The sequence below is a fragment of the Diabrotica virgifera genome, chromosome 6 (genome assembly GCF_917563875.1).
Source record: "Diabrotica virgifera virgifera chromosome 6, PGI_DIABVI_V3a".
In the NCBI taxonomy this organism is placed as follows: Eukaryota; Metazoa; Arthropoda; class Insecta; order Coleoptera; family Chrysomelidae; genus Diabrotica; species Diabrotica virgifera.
In genome coordinates this window covers 49,539,231-49,560,960 of record NC_065448.1, presented here as the reverse complement: position 1 = coordinate 49,560,960, position 21,730 = coordinate 49,539,231, and the positions used below count along the sequence as shown (strand labels likewise).

The 21,730-nt window shown below is 31.0% G+C and overlaps 1 protein-coding gene across 1 annotated transcript in view; it reads left to right on the top strand.

Annotated features, from left to right (window-relative positions):
• LOC114335571 (phosphatidylinositol 4-kinase beta) overlaps positions 1-21,730 on the top strand; it is a 488,466-nt gene that overhangs the window by 15,154 nt on the left and 451,582 nt on the right. Inside the window, exon 2 of the mRNA XM_050654137.1 lies at positions 14,581-14,863. Coding sequence (XP_050510094.1) covers positions 14,673-14,863 — 191 coding nt within the window. The 5' untranslated portion in view covers positions 14,581-14,672. The remainder of the gene's footprint in view (positions 1-14,580; positions 14,864-21,730) is intronic.

The following is a 21,730-nucleotide window of genomic DNA, read 5'->3' as shown; positions in this document are numbered from 1 at the left end:
TTTCAAGCCTCGAAAATGCTTATGCGTATTTTCGCATTTTTCAGATTTTAAATCGCTTATAACTCGAAAACTATCAACTTTTGAGAAAAATGATAAGAGACCTTTTTTGGTTTAACCGTCGTAAGGCGGTGCTTAGATTCTTACGTAAACAACGGTGCGGGGTGCATTTGCACCCCATCCGTATATCCATTTTTTTTATATACAGAGTGAGTTTTATAATGGAAACACTCAGTTATCTCGAAAACAACTTGCACGATTTTTATAGATTTTGGTAGGTAGGGGTTTTCTAATTCCGCGGATATTATAATGCTAGTTACATTGTTGTCAGTTTTTCCGTTTTTCTGTAAATCTAATAAACTTCCTTATTTCAAATGGAATACCGGATATATTTTTTACGTTTTGAAGTCCCTAACAAATACTGATTATTTTTCATGTTATAAGCCCTATACCGAAATGTCACAGTTTCGGAGTTATTGCTACATTTATTAAAAAAAAAATTAAAACAAATTATAAAAATCTATTTTTTTTGCCCGGGTAAACATTATTTTAGGTTGTTTGGATCATTGGGAACAAAAAAGATCTTTTTTAATTTTTCTCTAAAATTAATTTTTTCCGAGTTATAAACAATTTAAAACTGGAAAAAATCGAATAATGTCGATTTTAAGGTTCAAAAAAACAAATTAAAAATATTATTTTTGAAACGGGGAAGTACCCAAATTCAAGTTCAAGCCTTATTTTATTATATAAGGATAAGTAATTTGAGCTTGTTTCATTTTAAAACATTGTTTTTTAGTTGTTATTGCAGCCCGATCGCCCGTCCTCTCATATGCACTTAATTAACAATTAAAAAGCAATGTTTTTGAATAAAACGAGCCAAAAAATCTTATGGCAATTATTAGACGAAGAGTTGAGCTTCAATTAAGGTACTTCGTAATTTCAAAAATTATATTTTTTACTTGTGTTTTTGAACCTTGAAGATCGTCATTATTGGTTTTTGTTTAGTTTTGAATTGTTTATTACTCGGAAACAATTAATTTTAGGGAAAAATTCAAAAAGACCTTTTTTGTTCCCAATGATTGAAAGAACGTAAAATAATGTCTACCTGGGCCAAAAAAATTATTTTTATAATTTGTTTAAAACTTTTTTTTTAATAAATGTAGCAATAACTAGAATATAATATGAAAAAGAATCAGTATTTCTTAAGAACTTTAAAACGCAAAAAATATACAGGGTATTCCATTTGAAATAAGAAAGTTCATTAGATTTCCAGAAAAACGGAAGATCTGACAACAATGTAATTAGCACTGTAACGTTGGCCGTATAAGAAAACCCCTACCTACCAAAATCTATAAGTGATTTTCGAGCTAATTGAGTGTTTCCATAAATAAAACTCACTCTGTATGTATGTGAACGTTGGGGGAATTGATTTGAAAGATAATTAGGACTTGTTTTTCATAATATTATGTAACATAATTTTACAAACAAAGTACTCATTTCTTCTTAAAAAAAAACAATATTATCGCTCCGAGACAAACACATGAAATTTTTCACATTGTGAGCAACACAAAGTTTTTATACACAATACAGTTATGCCGGGACTTTCGGTCTTTTTTCTCTGACATAAATAACACTGACATTGTCCCATAGCTCTGTTAGTTCCAGGTGGAACGGCAGAGACGTCTAATTCAGGATGAAATTTTCATCATTTGCACCTTACAATCAGTTTTCAAAAAAAAAACACGTAAACGCAAATAGTTTTAAATGCTGTAATGGGTGAAATGCGTTTAGAATTGAATTTAATGCGAATAAAAAAATGGACAAAAATCAAAAAGATGGGTGAGAAAAACGAGGTCTGGGGTGCAGCGGCACTCCGCACCGCCTTACGAGGGTTAAAATTACCCAAAAAAACTAAAAATACATTTTTCGAAAAAAAGGTAATTTTTAATTTGTTTAAAAAAATTGTTTCCTATTTAAAAAAGAATGTGTGTGTACTTTGTACGCACGTAAGAAGTTATACTTCTATTATATGATTTAAACGAAATTAATATACTTTTTATTTATATTTTGTTTAAATATTAAACTAATTTATACTTACTACTTCTCAAACATTTTTATTAGAACAGTGCCAAAAATTAAAATAATAAAAGAATAAAACACACACAAACACATTAAACAAGCCACAAATGATGTCTGAACATTAATTGTCGAAAATTTTTTTAACTAAATACGTATTTTCTGAAAATACAATTATATAATAAATATACTTACAATCATAAAATTTATTAAAAAAAACAAAAAAGAAAGTTTCTATTGGGACTCGAACCAGCGCTGATAAGAGCGGTTGGTATTGGAATTCATTCGCCTTTTTCGCTTAGCCACGGACACTATGTGTCATTATTTACGAAGATCGACTAACTAAACGGATTAAACTTGTGATATTTTGATATTTTGAAAATTGATCAAATTATTTTAATTTTGAATTGAAATGATTTAGAATTGAAAAAATACAACAAAACATAGAGTAAAAAAACAATATATTAGGTGAATATTGATAGAAATTTTGATGGTAATCAAATTATATAAATAAAAGTATTACATACTATGTATTTTGGCAGATCAAATAGGTAGGTTTATACCTCGGTTTATACCCATGATACATTAACAATTATTACGTACCTGTTGCTTTTAAAAACTATTTAAAAGTCACTACAATATTATAAACTTTTTTGTTTCTGTCCTCACAACAATAAAACTAATATATTATACATTTGTTTACCTTTACCTTTACCTCCAAACCACAGCTGTCCTACAGCTGCCATATCGGATAATTTTTGACATGTCATTTGAACATCCAATCAGAACAAAGTTATAATGCGCATGCGCCGGGCTGATAGGTTTTAACATATAAAAATTCACCCTCTATCGCCGGTAAAGAAGTATAACTTCAAAAAATATACAGTAGAACCCCGATTATCTGGGTGCGGATTATCCGTACTGCGGATTATCCGTGCTAAGTTGCGTTTTTGAGGTTTTATAAAAATAGCGTCATCGTAAATCACTTGACGGAAACTCTATATGACGAAAGAGAGACTCATAATGAAAGATTTATTTTTTTCTGTTATTTTTTATGGTAGGTACATATGTATGTGTATACATATGTATTATACATAAGAAATACATGTTCGGATTATCCGTGCCACCCTTCGGTCCCGAGGAGCACGGATAATCGGGGTTCTACTGTACTTATGTACAACCTGTCTGAAGTTTTGAATGAGTTTAGTGCAACTGATTCTCATTAGGGAGTTGAGATTCATCTGTTAGCTGAGATCTGTACCGATTTAAATAAATAAAGTTCATTCCTGAAAAGCGGCTTCGAACACAAAAGTTGAGCCAAACATAGTACACAATTTCAGAGCCAAACGTTTTCAAAATTGCAAAACACTATAATATTCTGAATTTAATCGCGATCCGCACAGAACTGGTCTACGGTCTGCGGTCCGCCAATTGGTGACCCCTGATTCTATACTCTCTCGATATACCTAGTATGTAATTATTAATATTTCATTTTTCTCACAGTATCAACAGTAAATTATATTTAAAACATTTATTATAGTTAAAGTTCGTATATAGGTTCATTGGAATTTTTGGAAACTTCTAATACATATTTATGAATATTTTTATTGACCTATATTTATTATTTCATACACGCTTACCTAATTGATTGTAGTGAAAATTACATTTTAACTGCTGTTTAACATTTCGATCTTCGAAAAGACAAAGTTTTCAACCTTTTAAAAAATTTTAAAAATATTTTTAAAAGATATTTAATTGAAAACGTATTGAACCATTTTCCTGGTAACACCTCCATGGCTTCTAAAAATTGCAAGCCAGATGGATGCTGAAGCGAAGAAGACAAGAGGGAATTCTAGAACTTGCAATTCACGACCCCGTCTGTTCAGTGTGGTAAGTTCCAACGGAAAATGGACCTATGTTATTCAAAGGAGTAATACTAATATAAAATAAAAATGTATACCAATTTTATTCAGTTGCAATTCGAAGCCAAAACTGTCTCAACTTTTACTTAGTTCAACAGATGTAATACCTAACCTTAAGATTATTTCTTTTTGAAAACTATTTCCGCAGTGGAAATCGAAACGTCAAAAAACAAATAAAATGTAATTTATGTTACAATCATGTTGCTTTATTCTATATACATATTTAACTTGTTAAGCCATGCTAAAGAATACAGTTTCAGAAAATTTGCATATCTGAAATCCATCAATTTTACATTTATTCTAATATTTCATGACCTTGAGGTTTCCTCGAATAAATATTGTCTCATTTAAGTACGTACCACACATTTTAAAACTACAGTTTTTTTTCTTCCTTCCGCTTTGCTAAATAATATATTTTTCCGCAAATCGCCAGGAAATTTTGACATTCCTGTCAAAATTTCTTGAAGAAAAAGTCAGGACTTCCTTACTGTAAGGAAATGTCATTTCCTTACTGTAAGGAAATGATATTTCCGTACAGTTGTTAGTGTTCTACATAAATGATAATTCAACCTCAATACGTTTCCATAGTAACCCAAGTAATTTTATTAGGAATTTCAAAGCACCATTTATTTGGAAATAAAATTATCGCGTTTTTTTTAAATCAATCAATATCTGTCGAATTTTAAACGATTTGCGGAAAAATAGTATATTTACCTCGTAGGAAAAGCCACATTCCTGGACTCTGTGTTGCTAAGTCTCGGCTTGCGCCTCGACTTAGCAATCTTCACAGTCGTCCAGGAATGTTAAGATTTTCCTACCCGGTAAACAATGTACTATTTCCGCAAATCGCCAGGAAATTTTGACATTCCTGTCAAAATTTCTTGAAGAAAAAGTCAGGACTTCCTTACTGTAAGGAAATGTCATTTCCTTACTGTAAGGAAATGATATTTCCGTACAGTTGTTAGTGTTCTACATAAATGATAGAAAACACATTGCTATTAAAACCTTGTAAATTACCTTAATCATTAAATTTTCTTTATCTGGAGCTTCCTGGATAAATTTTTCAATTTCTTCCTTCGTTAAAATCTTAGATTTCTTTGCCCTATAACCTTGAGCTTGCCGTTTCAATAAAGAACGAAGTTTTGAGTATGTAGATATATCTACATTGTGTTTAAGTGCAAGGGTTGACTTCAGCATTGAATAATTGGCCCATAATGTTGAAGATTTCATCTTTAAACAAAGGTCTAGGAAGTATGCCATTACAACATTTTCTGAGAAAGAACTCGTATTTTTACTCATGCGATAATCCATAAAACGTCTGTATGCATTTTCGTACTTTTCTCTTGATTTCTTTGGCAATAATTCTAATGAAGCAGTATTCACTGCCTCAACCAGCTCTGGAGGAGTCCCAGGAATGGAAATTTCATCATCACTTATCATTTTACTTTCGAGAACACCAGCAATTAAATTTATAAGCGTCAAGTTTGACAATTCAACCTCAATACGTTTCCATAGTAACCCAAGTAATTTTATTAGGAATTTCAAAGCACCATTTATTTGGGAATAAAATTATCGCGTTTTTTTTTAAATCAATCAATATCTGTCGAATTTTAAACGATTTGCGGAAAAATATTATGTTTACCTCGTAGGAAAAGCCACATTCCTGGACTCTGTGTTGCTAAGTCTCGGCTTGCGCCTCGACTTAGCAATCTTCACAGTCGTCCAGGAATGTTAAGCTTTTCCTACCCGGTAAACAATGTACTATTACTTTTCTTTTCTGTTTACTCGATATTCACATCTGAAGGTGTACAAAAAGTGTTTGTTGGTGTACCTACATTTTATCAACATAATATGCCAATACTGGCTACACAAATAATTGAGGGGATTAGTTGTTACGGGGTACAAGTGACAAAATATTGTAAACTGAGTTAAGTGCACAAAATAATAATAGATATGTACTACTAAAAATTTAGTGGCAAAGAGATACAGTTGAATTAAACTACTGGTGGGGACATATCGCAGGTTCTAATTTGACTACTTACGAAATATTTAAAAGCAGTTTGCGGTAAACAGGTATAACTTCACTTGTATCCCTTTGCTTGTAAGATGTTGCATTAGGTGAGATGAATCGTTTAGTATCTTTGCAAATCAAGCCCTTAAAAGAGTATTCAAAATAAATGACATAATAACACAAAATATACCAAGTAATTTTTCATAAATAAAAACGTTTAATTTTTACGTAATTTTTCTTTTATTTTAGTTTACGAATTTAAGAAATTCGTAAGGTACTTAAGTGGCAAAGAGAAACAAGTGCAAAATTTGAAGCTGAGTGCGAACGTTTTTTCCAAATTTCAAATATTTTGAATGAAAATAAACACTAACTTTACAAAAGCTTTTACAATTAGATAAATAAAAAGTATAAAATTAATTCAAAATAAGTCCATGAAAATGATTAATTCGCTGTAGAATTTACTATGTAAATTTAACTTTGAATTCGTTTTTCTCAATTAAACCAATTTATCACTTGTACTCCTTAGCATACAGTCCCCTCAATTCTAATATGGATTCAAGACATGAAACGTTTGAAATTGTCAATTCGATGTTTAAAAAGACACAAAACATTGAGGAGAAAATCAAGTTTTGTCAGCGAAGTCTATTATTATCCACTTGCGGCCTTGCTGGTGTATTCTTTTAATAGTGTGTATATATACTGTTATGATCTGCTTTCTATTACTTTTATATTAATTATTATTTATTTGATCAATTATTTAATTAACGCAAATCATACATAAAAATATTAAGAAAAAATCTCAGGGTGCCTTTTGTCAAAAAAAATTTAATTAAATTCTCTTAGGTTATACTTATCCTTTCTCGTGGTTTCAGTATCTCTTAGTTGATCCGTTTCGGGATAAAATAGGAAAAGGAAATAAATAGAAAAATCATAAATAAACACATAAATACCTTTATTATCAAAAGCAATGCTCTATAAATTTATCAATTAAATCCTGTGGGCATAACTGTCCAAAAGAAACTTTTACCATATAAATTAATCTAATTCAAACAAATATTTATCGCTTTGTTCTTGATACCCTTAATAAAAAACAAGCTAAACAAACAAATTTGGTATTCGCAAAATTACTTATACTTCCTATTAAATTTTTGAAATATTGGAATCTTAAATTCATACGCTTTTACGTAAAAAAAATTAACTTCTGATTATAAAAAAATCTATCACATAGGTTATTGACTGACCTTTTTGATTCACACACAATGATGTCTCCTCTTGACCCAAACAGCTCCTCCTTGTTGATTATGTTAGGCTACCAATCAAAGCCCTCTCCGTTCTCAGCAAACAATCCAGCAGGATACCAGCAACTATTTCTCCAAAACACAAGCCAGTACTCGTTCAATAAACTCCAAAACTCTCTCCTCTCTTTCTCTCCACAATAATCTCCTGAGACCCAAGTATCTTTTTTACTTGGTGTCACAAATAATTTTAATAATGATAATTCTTGTAACTTACTCTCTTGGACTTTACAGAATCAAAGAGGTATTTCTTCTCGATTTGATTTGTCTCTCGTTCCACTTTTCAGCTACTCTCACTATCAAAACACTAGTACTTGCTTCTGAACTACTCACGAAAACTTTTGACTGCTCCTCTCGGCTGCCGGTAACACAATGATCTTTTCTTTTCCAAACTGTCTCAACATTCAAACAAAACTTTCCCCATTCCAAATTGCCAAGCCAATCAGAAACAATTCTCTCTCCCCATCCTTTTTTGCATTCGAGAACCCACTCATTGTTTCAAAATTATTCCTACCATCATAATAATTACTTTCGGGAAATTCTACAAATTTTACTCGGGGTTAAACAAAAAGAGATTAAAATTCCAAACTTTCTTTACCTTAATTTTCTAAGAACTAATTACCTATGACTTCTACCTTTCCCGTAATAAACAATCGGTTTAAAATAATAATCCTAAATAACTTTCACTTCACTTTTATTTACAAATGTTTTTAATATTCTTCATGGAAAAATTCATTAAGGAGAAACCACCTTGCGTGAAAGTTAACTTCTAATAAATATTTACAAATCAATATACAGGGTGTATCAAATTTATGTGCCCGCGTTATATTAAAAAAATAAAAAATTTTATTCTATCTTTGATTGATAAATTGAAACACAATAATACACTATTAAAAGAATACACAAGCAAGGCCGCAGAATTATTAATAGATTACATAAAAAACAATGTAAAATTCTACAAAAATCAAAACAAGCAAAACTTCAGAATACTACAACCGAGACTACAACAAACATTACAGTGAACATTATAAAAATACATTGATTTAACAGGTTAACTATATTGTTAATTGAACTAAATATATACACCCTGTATATACAAAAGTGTGAAGTATGAATACATTCCTTTATTTATACCCATTCATTCCTATACATCGAATAGCACCACGTAAAGGATGTGAAGAACCATCAAGACGAATGCATGTCATTTTACTTTTGGTTGGACAAAACGTGAAAAGAATAATTTTGTTGGCTGGCAGCTGGTGGAAAGGTCGAAAGGTCGTATAATTGGTATTAGTATTTGTATAGTTTTATATACAGTTCTGGTCAAAAATTCCGGACATTTGCATATTGTATGTTTTTTTTTAATTCTGATTGTTTATTGGCCGGTTTCACCAACGACAAATAGTAGTTTATTCTATGAATAACTGACATTTCTCCATTTTACTAACGTCAAATAAGACTTATTGTACCTTTAAAAATACTTACTTTTCGTATAAATTGGCAAGTTAATCTCACTATAAATGTTTATAAGAAAGTAAATTTGTCAGTTTAACTTTTACGCCAGTCAATGGGAGCAGGAATAGGATATTACCTCCTAATTCTATCCTACTGCATGGATTTTAATGAAATTTTGGGCCTAGCCTCTACTTATCTCCTAATTCAAAGTCTACCCTATGCCGATGTGTGCTTTTATCTTGGGGGGTGGTTCCCACCCCTCATTAGGGGTGGAAAATTTTTTGGTTAAAATTATCACGGAATTCGCTGGAGAACCTAATTCTAAGCAAAAATTGTTCTATAATTTTTTTTAAAACTGAATACTTTTTGAGTTATTCGTGGTTGAAAATTGGCCATTTTCATTGAATCATAATACCTTTTCGAACGGTTTTTTGCGAATACCATAAAAACTACGCATCTAACTAAAAAAACGATATTTAACATTTTTGTAAGTTATAAAAAAAAAAAGAGACGCTTTCCTCCATAACTCTTCTAGTTATAATACAAAAAGAGATATGGTAGGTGAAAATAGTTTGTTTTTTGGTTCATTCTCAAATTGGTGTATTCAACTTGAAATGACAGAGAAACGGTCGATTTTAGGTGTATAATGCTACCAATACCTTTTGTAGTGCGTGAAATGACCTTTAAAATGAGCTATATTAAGGGTCCATTACATTAAAACTAAGCGAGATATGCGGCAAACAAAATTGATAACTAATGTGTTTTCAGAAAAAATGCGAAGTAATTTTAACCCCCATCCACCAAAATGTAAATGTATCGTTTTCCTTCTACAATACCTTTTACTATAGTGTTATTTCTATGTTTAGAAATTAAGACGGGTTTAAAATGAATGGTTTTTGAAAAAAAAAAGATCAAATTATAGAGAGCATTTTTAAATTTTCTTAAAAATCTTCCTTTTTCTCCATGTAACTTGAAAATGATAAGAGATACAGTAATGAAAAATAAAAAGGAAATTTTTATCTGAAAAACCCTACATTTTTGTGTGATATCTTTTTTTCGTATCTCTTATCATTTTCGAGTTACATGGAGAAAAAGGTAGATTTTTAAGAAAATTTAAAAACGCGCTCTATAATTTATCTTATTTTTTTTTTCAAAAACCATTCATTTTAAACCAGTCCAACTTTTTGAACATATAAATAACATTATAATAAAAAGTATTGTAGAAGGAAAACGATATATTTAAATTCTGGTGGATGAGGGGTTAAATACGGTATATTGTGATTGCGCGCAGCGGTCAAATACCTCCTGGGGGGCGGAGGTAAATTCCTCACCAACCAGTAGAACCATATAATCCGACAGGTATTTTCCTCACCAAGTTTAAGGGTTCGTATTAATCCGGTAGGTATTTTCCTCACCAACTCACTCAGGTAATAAAATAAAAAATATAGATGTAATTTAAGAATGATTATTATGAAAGCATCCGAAATCCGAATAAAAGACATTCATTTCCTTACGTTGTAATAATAGTTTATAATATAGATAATGTGCAAAACGTATAACTTATTATTTATTATTTACTATAATAAGAAACACACTTTACAAAATCCATTATAGTCATTTGATTAGACTGATAACTTATTATAGTTATTAAGGTACCAAGGATATTATAAGGATAATAACGCTTGAGGTCAATAGTGTATAGACCGAGGGCCTTCGGCCCGAGGTATATACGTTGACCGAAAGCGTTATTATTTTATTATTATAATACCCGTGATGCCTTCAACGTTTAATGTCCGACTAAATTATTCTTTATATGCAAAAAAATTGAATAAATTTTGAATTAATTAGTTTTCGAATAAGTACATTTACCAGAAATAGTCGTAACGTAATTGTGGTAACCATAGTTTTACTTAGAGTTTTATTTGTCAACTTGACAGTATTTAACTCGTTATTTAAATTTAATAGGCGATAGGGCGTTATTTTTCTATAACACCCCCTTGGGCGTTATATCGTACTTAATAGACTTCGAAATAATGTCATTATTTGTAAAATAATAGACTAGTCGTACGTAAATGTTCTACATTTTTCTCAGCTTACTTGCAGACTGCAGTAATAAAAAAAATTCATTTTATAGTTTGCATGACATTAAATCAAACACAAAACAATCTGATACGTCTTCCGGTTTTATATAATGTAAGGCCAAAAGTATGTTTGAGCCTACTTCAGAATCATTTGTATATTCTGATGTTAAATCAAGAGACTGAATTTTCTATACCAAGTTTGGTGTACTTAGGTGAAATCTTCAATCATGTATTTCAGTGTTTGGACACATTTGAATGATTGCATTATGTATAAATATAGCCTTTTCAAAATCTACAAAGACTTTACTAGGATTAAACTCAATTTCGAGAGCTTTAAAAATTTCTGATTTTAACAAATAGAAAAGATTGTTTTAAGTTTCTGTTTTTTTTTTGTTTGACAGTAAACAGTAGGTATAATAAAGAAATATAATGCCCATTAATTGGCCCATGAATAGTGAATAATTGCAAATAATATGTGGTACGGTAATTGTGCCATACATATAATATACGAGAGGGGCAAAATTATGGAATAAATTAATTTTCTCTAAAACGGACGATTTTGGAGAAAAACCCCGAAACAGGTCGATTTTTATTTTTAAATTACAATTTTTTGGCCTATATTTTAATAGTAGTAACGTCATCTAACTGTGCGTGATCACGTAATCAATGATTTTTTTAAATGGGAATAGGGGTCGTGTGGTAGCTTATTTGAAAGGGTGTTAAATTCTCTATTCAGTAATATAAACATTAATGTAATTATTGATTGATTGATTGATTGATGACGTCACTAATATGAAATATAGATATGCCAAAAAATTGTGATTTAAAAATAAAAATCGATGTGGTTCGGGATTTTTTGTCCAAAATCGTCCATTTTAGAGAAAATGAATATATTCCATAATTTTGCCCCTCTCTGTATAAAATTCAATGTTGCTAAAAATCTTATATTTGTTTCACATTCACAACTAAATACAGTTATCTTACTTTTGACACAGTTTATAAAGAGAAAATTTTCTTCCTTGGTTGTTTTTTGAGCACAGCTCTTCACAAATTCTTGAACCTCATCAATATTGGAAGGAAGTCGACCAGGCATCATTTTCGTCGATAATTATATATATTTTTTCTTATGTAACAGACATCAATCGTAGTAATTGTTTCAGGCAAATTAGCTGCAAGCTCTTGGCGAATGATTTTTGGCGGTTTTTCAGTATATTCTCTTCGGCTCTACGTTTACAATAGTTAGAAACAATTTTTCGATCTATCTTCTGCAGATCTGGTTCATGATTATGTTGTAGGCTACTTCTAGTTATTGTAAAATTTGCCCCAATAGTATTCAGTTTCGCACCAAAATTTATTTTATTGCCTCCAGAACACTTCTTCACTTTCTAAAACTTTCACCTTATAAAAAATAAAATTTTCAAATACCGAGATTACTTTCTATTAAACATGCCATTTTTGTCAAAATTCCAATTACATGACTAAAAATAAAATACTATAAAATTAATTAATTTATTTATTATAGGTACCTACTGTAATTTTATAGTAGATAAATAATTTCCTTGAATGGCTTTTAGTAAAATCTACCTGAAACAACCATTTCAGTTTTGGTGAGGAAAATACCTGTCGGATTATGACATACCCTTCCAAACTCAGGTATAAGATTATTTTGGTGAGGAAATTACACCCGCCGCTCCTGGGGTACTCTACACTCTAATACCCAAAAGTTAGGTTTGGACCGAAGAGTTAGGTCTTCCTCCTTTGAAAATTGTACTGTATAATATATAATATATTAATTTTTTAATTAATTAATTTTTTAAAATTAGCAAAATTTCCGTTCAAAACGAATAAGAAGTAAATAAAACTTAGACACCCTGTTGAGAACCCTGACCGCTGCGCGCAATTGCAATCTGCCCGTTAAATATACTTCTTTCTCATTTCTTCTTAAAATACATTAGTCATCAACTTTTTTGCAGAATATCTCGCTTAGTTTGAATGTAATCAACATTTAGTATTGCTCATTTTAAAGGTCTTTTCAAGCACTATAAAAGTTGTAAGTATCATTATACACCTAAAATCGATCGTTTCTCTGTTATTTCAAGTTGAATAAACCGATTTGAACATGAAAAGATGTCATTTTTCAATGAAAATGGCCAATTTTCAACCACGAATAACTCAAAAAGTATTGAGTTTTCAAAAAATAATTATAGAACAGTGTTTGCTTAAAATTAAGTTCTCTAGCCTCTTCCGTGACTATTTTAACCATACCATTTTTCATTCCCGAGAAGGGGTGGGAACCGCCCCCAAGACAAAAGCACACATCGGCATAGGGTAGACTTTGTTTCTTGAGCTATTCCCTACTTACTGTGAAAATATCAAGTAAATCGATGTAGTAGGATGGAATTCGGAGCCAAATACCCTCATTGACTGCCCCATTTAGATTATCAGTAGTAATTGCACAAGAGCTCTAAAATTATATATTAATTTTAGAGTTCGAGTGCAATTTGTTGCGATTATTTCATGAATAAAACTGTTCAAAACCAAGATTTTATTGTAATTTATTTATGTAAGTACAAATTAGTACAATTAAACACAAAGGTTTTATAAATATTTGACGATTGAAAGTCATCACTTTTATAATTTTTAAAACATTAATTGTCATTAATGTCACTGAATGTATTTTTTCGTAGCAACGAAGGGCATCTGACGTAATATACTTAACGACGGGCAATTATCAAAAATTATCGATTTAATTCAGATTTCTGTAGCTTTCTATTGGTCAGAATCTCCTATGAATGAAATAATCAGTAGTAATTTCACAAGAGCTCTAAAATTATTGAATTTTTCCCGAGTGACACTTTGACAGTTTTAATTTCACGAGCCGAAGGCGAGTGAAATTATGTCAAAATGTCACTAGGACAAAAATTCTATATTAATTTTAGAGATCGAGTGCAATTTGTTGCGATTATTTCATGAATAAACTGTTCAAAACCAAAATTTTACTGGTATTTATTTATGTAAGTACAAATTAATACTGTTAAACACACAGTTAATATAAAATATTTTACGGTTGAAAGTCATCACTTTTATAACTTTTAAAACATTAATCGTCATTAATGTCACTGAATGTATTTTTTCGTAGCAACGAAGGGCATCTGACGTAATATACTTGACGACGGGATATTATCAAAAATTATCACCTTAATTTGCATTTCTGTAGCTTTCTATTGGTCAGAATCTCCTATGAATGAAATAATCAAAATTATATTGAAAGAAAATATAAATATAAAAGTCTAATAAATTTTATTCGACGAATATTGATTTACTTTTTCTTGAAAACGGTCCTTAAGTGGTTTAAATGGGGAGGAAGTAAACGTTAATAGAAGTAAAAACATTAAAAAAGTAATAATAGGAAAAATAAAAACTTTAACCCAAAAAAGTAATAAGTACCTAAACCAAAAAATTAACATTGTTTGAAAAGTTAAGCGAAAAAAAAATTTTAATTATTGTCCACAGTTGGGTGTTCTTTAGGTTCATAAAAATAGTAAGATGACATAAAAATAATGACAGCATTTGGTTGCCCAATGTAGCTTATGCTTTACGGAATGTCATTATGTCACATTAGTTGTCAGTTTTTTTAATTTAAGCTTAGAGTTATTGTTCCCTTCTATAGTTACTAAAATTTCCATGACCTACAAAAACTTGGAATATATAAAATTACTAAGTCGAATTTTTGTTCATTCCAGCTCAAAACCATTTCAACGTAGCCAACAAACCATCAATGTGCGTCCAAAAAAAGATCCGTCTCTAAAATGAGGAGGTAGAGATAAAGGTAACGATGAATGGAGTGTCTCCCGCCGGGGGGCTGGTGCAACCGCAGCCCCAGCCCAACGTAACGACGCATTTGAAACGCCAGAAATTGACCAGCTGTAGGGATAGTGTTCCGTCGGTTCATGGTAGGCCTAACAGTTCGCTCAACATCAAAACGAGATTGAGCAACCATCAGAGAAATTTGAGCCTCGACTTTAGGTAAGTTTGTACAATATTCCTTATTTTACACATAACCAAACTTATATGGAATCATCTAATATTACTTATTATCTACTTCAAGCGAATTTAAAAAAACCAACATAACTACGAAGTCAAACAATATTTATTTTAAAACAATTTAGTCATCAAAACATGAGCAGTAAAGAAAACAACAAAGTATGAACATAACGAATGGCAACTGCATATGTATTAATTTGTTTTAAACTCATTAGCATACAAATTTCAATGTAAAACGAATAATGTGGAAATTGTTATTTCCAAATATGGGCACACTACTAATCAAATTGTCAACATTTTGTTGTGGTAGGTTGTTCCATTCTTCAAGAGCAGCTTATACTAGTGGTACGGTGTTTTGCGGATTATTTCGGTGAGCTGTAATTTTTCTTTTAAGCATATCCCACAAACGCTCTACTCGCGGTGTGCAAGTACTTGGAAGGGGAAACGAGAAACGACCGTGCGCGAGTCGCGGAGAAATATTGCAACTATCTTAAATAATTCATATTGTCAATTGAAATTGTCAAATTGACGTATATTTCATACCTTCTGTCATTGAAGCAGAAAAATTATATATTGCTCCACAATATTGATATGATATGCAATTATTATATAAAGGTAAATTTAATTAATTGTATTTTGCTTGCAGTACGGCATTTTAATAACTAATTTTATTTACTACATACAATTGTTTTCGTTTCAATGAACTCTCAACACTGACAATGAACTGTCAACACTTTCAGTGTTGACAGTTCGTTGTTTCGTTTGCATAACATAACCTACATCTTATTTTTTCTTCTTATTATTTTTTTGGACTATGGCCTTGACAATTATCCAATAACCAGGACTAATATAATTGGCCAATATAATTAACAGTGCGAATAAAAGTACAGAGCGTAGAAATAGGGGTCGCTTTGCCGAACTTGCACGGTCCCAATAGGCGGAATGGGACGTTTCGATGCCGCCGGTTCATCGCCGGCCGTTTCGATGCCGCCGGTTCATCGCCAGTCTATTTCATCGCCGTCATATCTCGCATTTCCTAGAATTCCTAATTAATACTAAAAATAACTAATAATTGTAACTGTCGAAAATTCGGAAATATATCAGATAGCGATTAATTGACTGGCGATGAATCGGCCGGCATCGGCATCGAACTGGCGGCATCGAAACGGCGGCGATGAAACGTCCTAGACCCCCAATAGGGTTAGGGTAGGGTGAGAGTGAGCAAGCAGGACACTCCATCTTCTGCTTCAAGGAAGTCTGTAGTCACTCTGCTTGTATGTGGAGGTACATTATCATGCATTTATCATGCATGAAAATTAAAATTTCTCCCATTGCACCTCTCTAGAGCCTAACTAGATCTAGGTTCTAGAACCAAATCAACATACTGAGTTTTGATGTTGAATATTTGTAAAAAACTTTTGATTATGGTCTCAAAGTTCGATTGATAAAATATTACTAGCAGATTGAGTAGGTATAAACGTTTTTTTCTTTTGAGTCAAAATATTTCTCTGTCTTCTCTACCACTATTTACTATTCTTCCTGATTTATATTCCTTTAGAACTTTAGACCTTCAAAATTGTGTAGGGCAGTTTTAATAAATAGAATGCATTTCTGTCTTGTTTGTTAACCTTTAGGAAAATTTATTTCTTTCATCATAACATCAAAACGAGATTATAAACTAGTTACAACATTAATAATTGGAAAACATAAAAACGGAAAAACAAATTAGCTACACAAAGTATTTAGATAGCAGTTTGGATGTAAAATTTGGGAAATCATTTACGATTTCAAAAGCTTCGTCGTTAAAAACTCAATACTTAACAATCGATATAATTTGGATATACAGGGTGAGTTTTTAGTGCAGGATCGGTCGATAATTCATAATGGTATAGAATATCAAAAAAAGTTATTAAGAAAAAATGTAGGCAATGATATTCTCCAGGCTTGGAAAATACATATGTCCATTTCTATTGGGTGATCAATAACTGCGTGGTATATCAAACATATATTTTTTTAAAGGGGACACCCTATATATTTTTTCATATTTATATTTCTCTCATAATTATTGTTCATATAATATATGGTTTTGCATTACTATTCAGAGTATTTAACAAGTTATGACCATTTTTATTTCGAAATCCCTATGAGATTAACACCATGTATATAAAGAAGTAATTCATAAATAATAATTTGTTTTATATAATGAGATAAACAATATACTGTAGTTTTTAAATTGAGCTTAATTGAAATCATTGACGAATATTTGTATACAGGGTGAACTGCAAAACCAAATTACGATTTTCTCAATTTTTTTAAATGGATATTTAGTTTTTAGTAACACAATCCTAATTGCAGATTGTGGCGCGCAGTTATTAATAATATAATTCTCATACTATTTTTCATTACTATGAATCAAGAAATCCCTACTTGGTTAACACTCATAGTCAAACTAGGTGATTTATAAATGTTTAAGATGTTATTGTTGGCGATTATGTTATTGGCCCACATTTTTTTTACGATTGAGGTTTTTACACGACGACGGTGCTCCAGTTCTTCCAAAATTGAGTTTTTCATCTGGGGCTATATAAAAAACCTTGTATAACAGAAGCATCCAACAACGCCTGATGACATGAAAAAAAGAATAGGTGGAGCTTTTAATAATATTGACTTACAAAAATGATAAGAAATGTGGATCGGCCATTTGAATATCGGTTACAAAATTGCATAGACGTTGAAGGTGGGCATTTTCAACATTTACTTTAGACTTATATCTTTAACATCACATTAATTGGTACATTCATTAAACATTGTTATGGTTTATATATTTTGTTAGTTATTTATTGAATGCAAATATTTGTTATTTTGTTACACAATACTTATTTGTTAAATTATTTCTACTTATAAAAATTGCATGTATTCCCGGCAAATAAAGAAAACTAAAAATATCTCAGAAACTAATAAGTTTGGGTATAGGAGATGCTATATAAACATGAAAGAGTATCATAAATACAACATTCCTAACAAATAAAATATAGGCTAATCTATGTAAAAAGAAATGAGAAAATCGTAATTTTTTGGAAGTTTAAAAGTGCTTATAAAATTGAATGTTTCACTAAACACTTCTTGGCTTAGAATACTGTTGATATAAAAATCTAAAAACTGTTACATCAGTTGTATATTGTTTTGATTTATATTTTGTGTAAGTTATTTATTGAATAAAAATAATCTCGTTATATTATTATATACAAAATAAATTTTTATTTGTATGAATTTATCGATTCTTGTATATTAGGGAAATATGATAATTTCTTAATATCAAATTTATTGGTACATTTACTGCATATTGTTATGGTTTATATTTTGTGTTAGTTATTTATTTAATAAAAATAATTTTGTTTAATTATCGCTCAATACTAACTTATTTCTACTAGAAAAATTGAATGTATTCCCGATATTTGAAGAAAACTAAAAATATCTCGAAAAGTAATGAGTTTAAGTATAGGGAATGCTATATAAAAATGAAAGAGTATCATAAATATATTGTTTTTAAAAAATAAAATATAGGGTGATCCATTTAAAAAAATTGAGAAAATCGTAATTTGGTTTTGTAGTTCACCCTGTATACAAATATTCGTCAATTATTTCAATTAAACTTAATTTAAAAACTACAGTATATTGTTTATCTCATTATATAAAACAAATTATTATTTATAAATTACTTCTTTATATACATGGTGTTAATCTCATAGGGATTTCGAAATAAAAATGGTCATAACTTGTTAAATACCCTGTATAGTAATGCAAAACCCTATATTATATGAACAAGAATTATGAGAGAAATATAAATATGAAAAAATATATAGGGTGTCCCATTCAAACTATATGTTTGATATACCACGCAGTTATTGATCACCCTGTAGAAATGAACATATTTTCCAAGCCTGGAGAATATCATTGCCTACATTTTTTCTTAATAACTTTTTTCGATATTCTATATTCTATACCATTATGGAATTATCGACCGATCCCGCACTAAAAACTCACCCTGTATGTATTTGTGTTAAAAAATAAAAATCAGATAGCTCTAAATATGCGTTGACTATGATTTCACTCATCGGACAAAATTGGTGAAATAAAATATATAGACGACCCACGCAGAATCGCTTTGCTCTTTTTCTTCATGTAGGTACCCATGTCCATTTAGAACATTGGTTACCATCATAGCTATCTTAATTATTTTATTCACTGCCTTCCTAAATGGATGCTTATATCAATACCATACCAATCTCGCAAATTCTTCAACCATGAAGTCTTTGAACTGGTATGGGAGGAGATTCCTACAAGCGAAAGACCACTCGGACGTCCCAGAATGCGATGGAGAGATAACATCCAATCAGATCTCCGAAAAATTTTGTGCCTACCTATATTTGGGATCTCTCATTACATGTCCAAAGTAGGTACTCCAGCTATCTCATAATCTCAGTAGACTGGTGAGACGTTGTAGTATTGTGGAGTTTCGAATCTTCTCTACCCAAGAAATTTAAAATTGTTCTACAGCTCCACATTTTGAAGGCCTTAAGGCGAATTAGATGACTTTTATTCACAGTCCAAGATTCGACACGATAAAATAAGACCGAGAACACGTAGCAGCGAAGTAGGCGGAGCCGCAATGCCAATTTTAGGTCCTGTTACATAATACCCTAGACATCCTTCATACTAGGGGCCCTGGCCTGCCTATTTCTGGATCTAATTTCACCATGGCTCTCTGAGTTACAATTTAACTAATATCCAAGGTAAACAGTTTGATCAACTTGCTTAAGTTTGTAGTCCTGTCGCCAGTGGGGGTACAACGGCCTCCTTAATTCAGATGGACTGACCCAAGTTTTTTTTATGTATTTTGACCCGTAGAACAACAAATAAAAACTTAATTTTTAGCAATGCAAATAATCAAAACCGATAGAATTTGACTTGAACTTTCAAATGCGGTAAGCAGGATTGCTACTTTATTTTTTAATCAAAAGTTGTTTGGGTTAAAAAATTGCAGTTTTTCGATTTTTGGAAAGTTCAACCGCATTTATCTCGAAAACTATGCATCCTACGAAAAAACTTGTACGACCATTTTTTGCTGAGAATCACCCAAAAAATACAAAAAAATGTTTTGTTTTGCGAAAAATCGCTATTATGTAATTCATCAAGTTCTTTGTTTATAACAATCTTATCGACATCCGGATCAACTGTTACCCAAAAAATTCGTGTTCTACGGGTCAAAATACATAAAAAAAACTTGGGTGGTAAGTCCATCTGAATTAAGGAGGCCGTTGTACCCCCCCTGTCGACAGGACTTTTGGTACTATTTACATATATTGGCAGTTTTATATTTTGTTGTTTATTTATTAGAAGCATTTTGGTTTTCCGTATGTTCAGATCCAGACCTGCTTCCTTGCAGCTCTCAACGACATTGTCAAGTAGTGTTTGCAAATTTTCTTGAGTAGAAACTAGGAGTACGCTTTGCTTTGCTCGTTCGTCCCAGAAGCTCCATTTGTTTAGAAAATTTTGTTTTTATAAAATCTGAAAACCAAACATCTCACACTTATTTTAGAACAAAACTTCAAAACTCGAATTGTTTCACGTTGAACATATATGTTACAGTTCAAGTTGATTATCCAGTTGGAGTTGACTTTTACTAGTTCGAGTCAACTCTAACGGCTGGTTTCAGTAAAATTTGATTATAAATATAAAATGAAGATTTTTATTCAACATTTACTAGTAAAAGTAGACTCCAACCAGGAAAAGTATACTCTTCCCAATTAGTCCTGTCGCCAGGGGGGGTACAACGGCCTCCTTAATTCAGATGGACTTACCCAAGTTTTCTTTATGTATTTTGACCCGTAGAACACGAATTTTTTGGGTAACAGTTGATCCGGATGTCGATAAGATTGTTATAGACAAAGAACTTGAGGAATTATATAACAGCGATTTCTCGCAAAACAAAACATCTTTTTGTATTTTTTGGGTCATTTTAAGCAAAAAATATTCCTACACGTTTTTTCGTAGAATGCATAGTTTTCGAGATAACCGCGGTTGAACTTTCAAAAAATCGAAAAATTGCAATTTTTGAACCCGAATAACTTTTGATTAAAAAATAAAGTAGCAATTCTGTTTATTCTTGTTCTCATGATCATTTTTCAGTGCGTCATTAATTATGACGTCATATACTGTATTGGGTGTGTCGAGACTTATTTCATGTAATTATTGACAAATCTGACAGATGCTAGAATCGTACTTAGCCATAGGTGAAAAGCTGGTGGAATTAAACTAATTAGTAATTTAGTATATTTGATTTTTACACAATATGTTAACATGTAGGTATTTTTTATAAAGGGGAATAAAATTAAAAAGTAAACAATATTGTTAATTAAATTTATAAATATGGAAACATTAAAAAATGACACAAAACTATCCATTAATTGTGTTTTTATCTCCTTCTCTAGGTGCTGTCTCCGCTTCAAAAGTTGGCAGTCATCAGAGCGATCTTTATTTCTGAAACCGCGGCTCTAAATAATTCATTGTTATTACATCCAAACCAGTTCCTAAGGTTCTTCAGCCATGAGTTACGTCTCCTTACTATAGATCTTTTTCTTGCATAATGACCTGGAGTATTAGATATACATCTCTCATCACATGTCCCATATATCTCAGTTTTCTTCTTATTTGTTAGTTCTTCTCGTTCCTTATGCGTAAGTCTCATTACCTCCACGTTGGCTATTCTATCTACTCATGAGATATTTAGCACTCTTCGGTACATCTCAAATGTCTCTAGTCTCCTCACGCCAATGACTAACTTTTAAC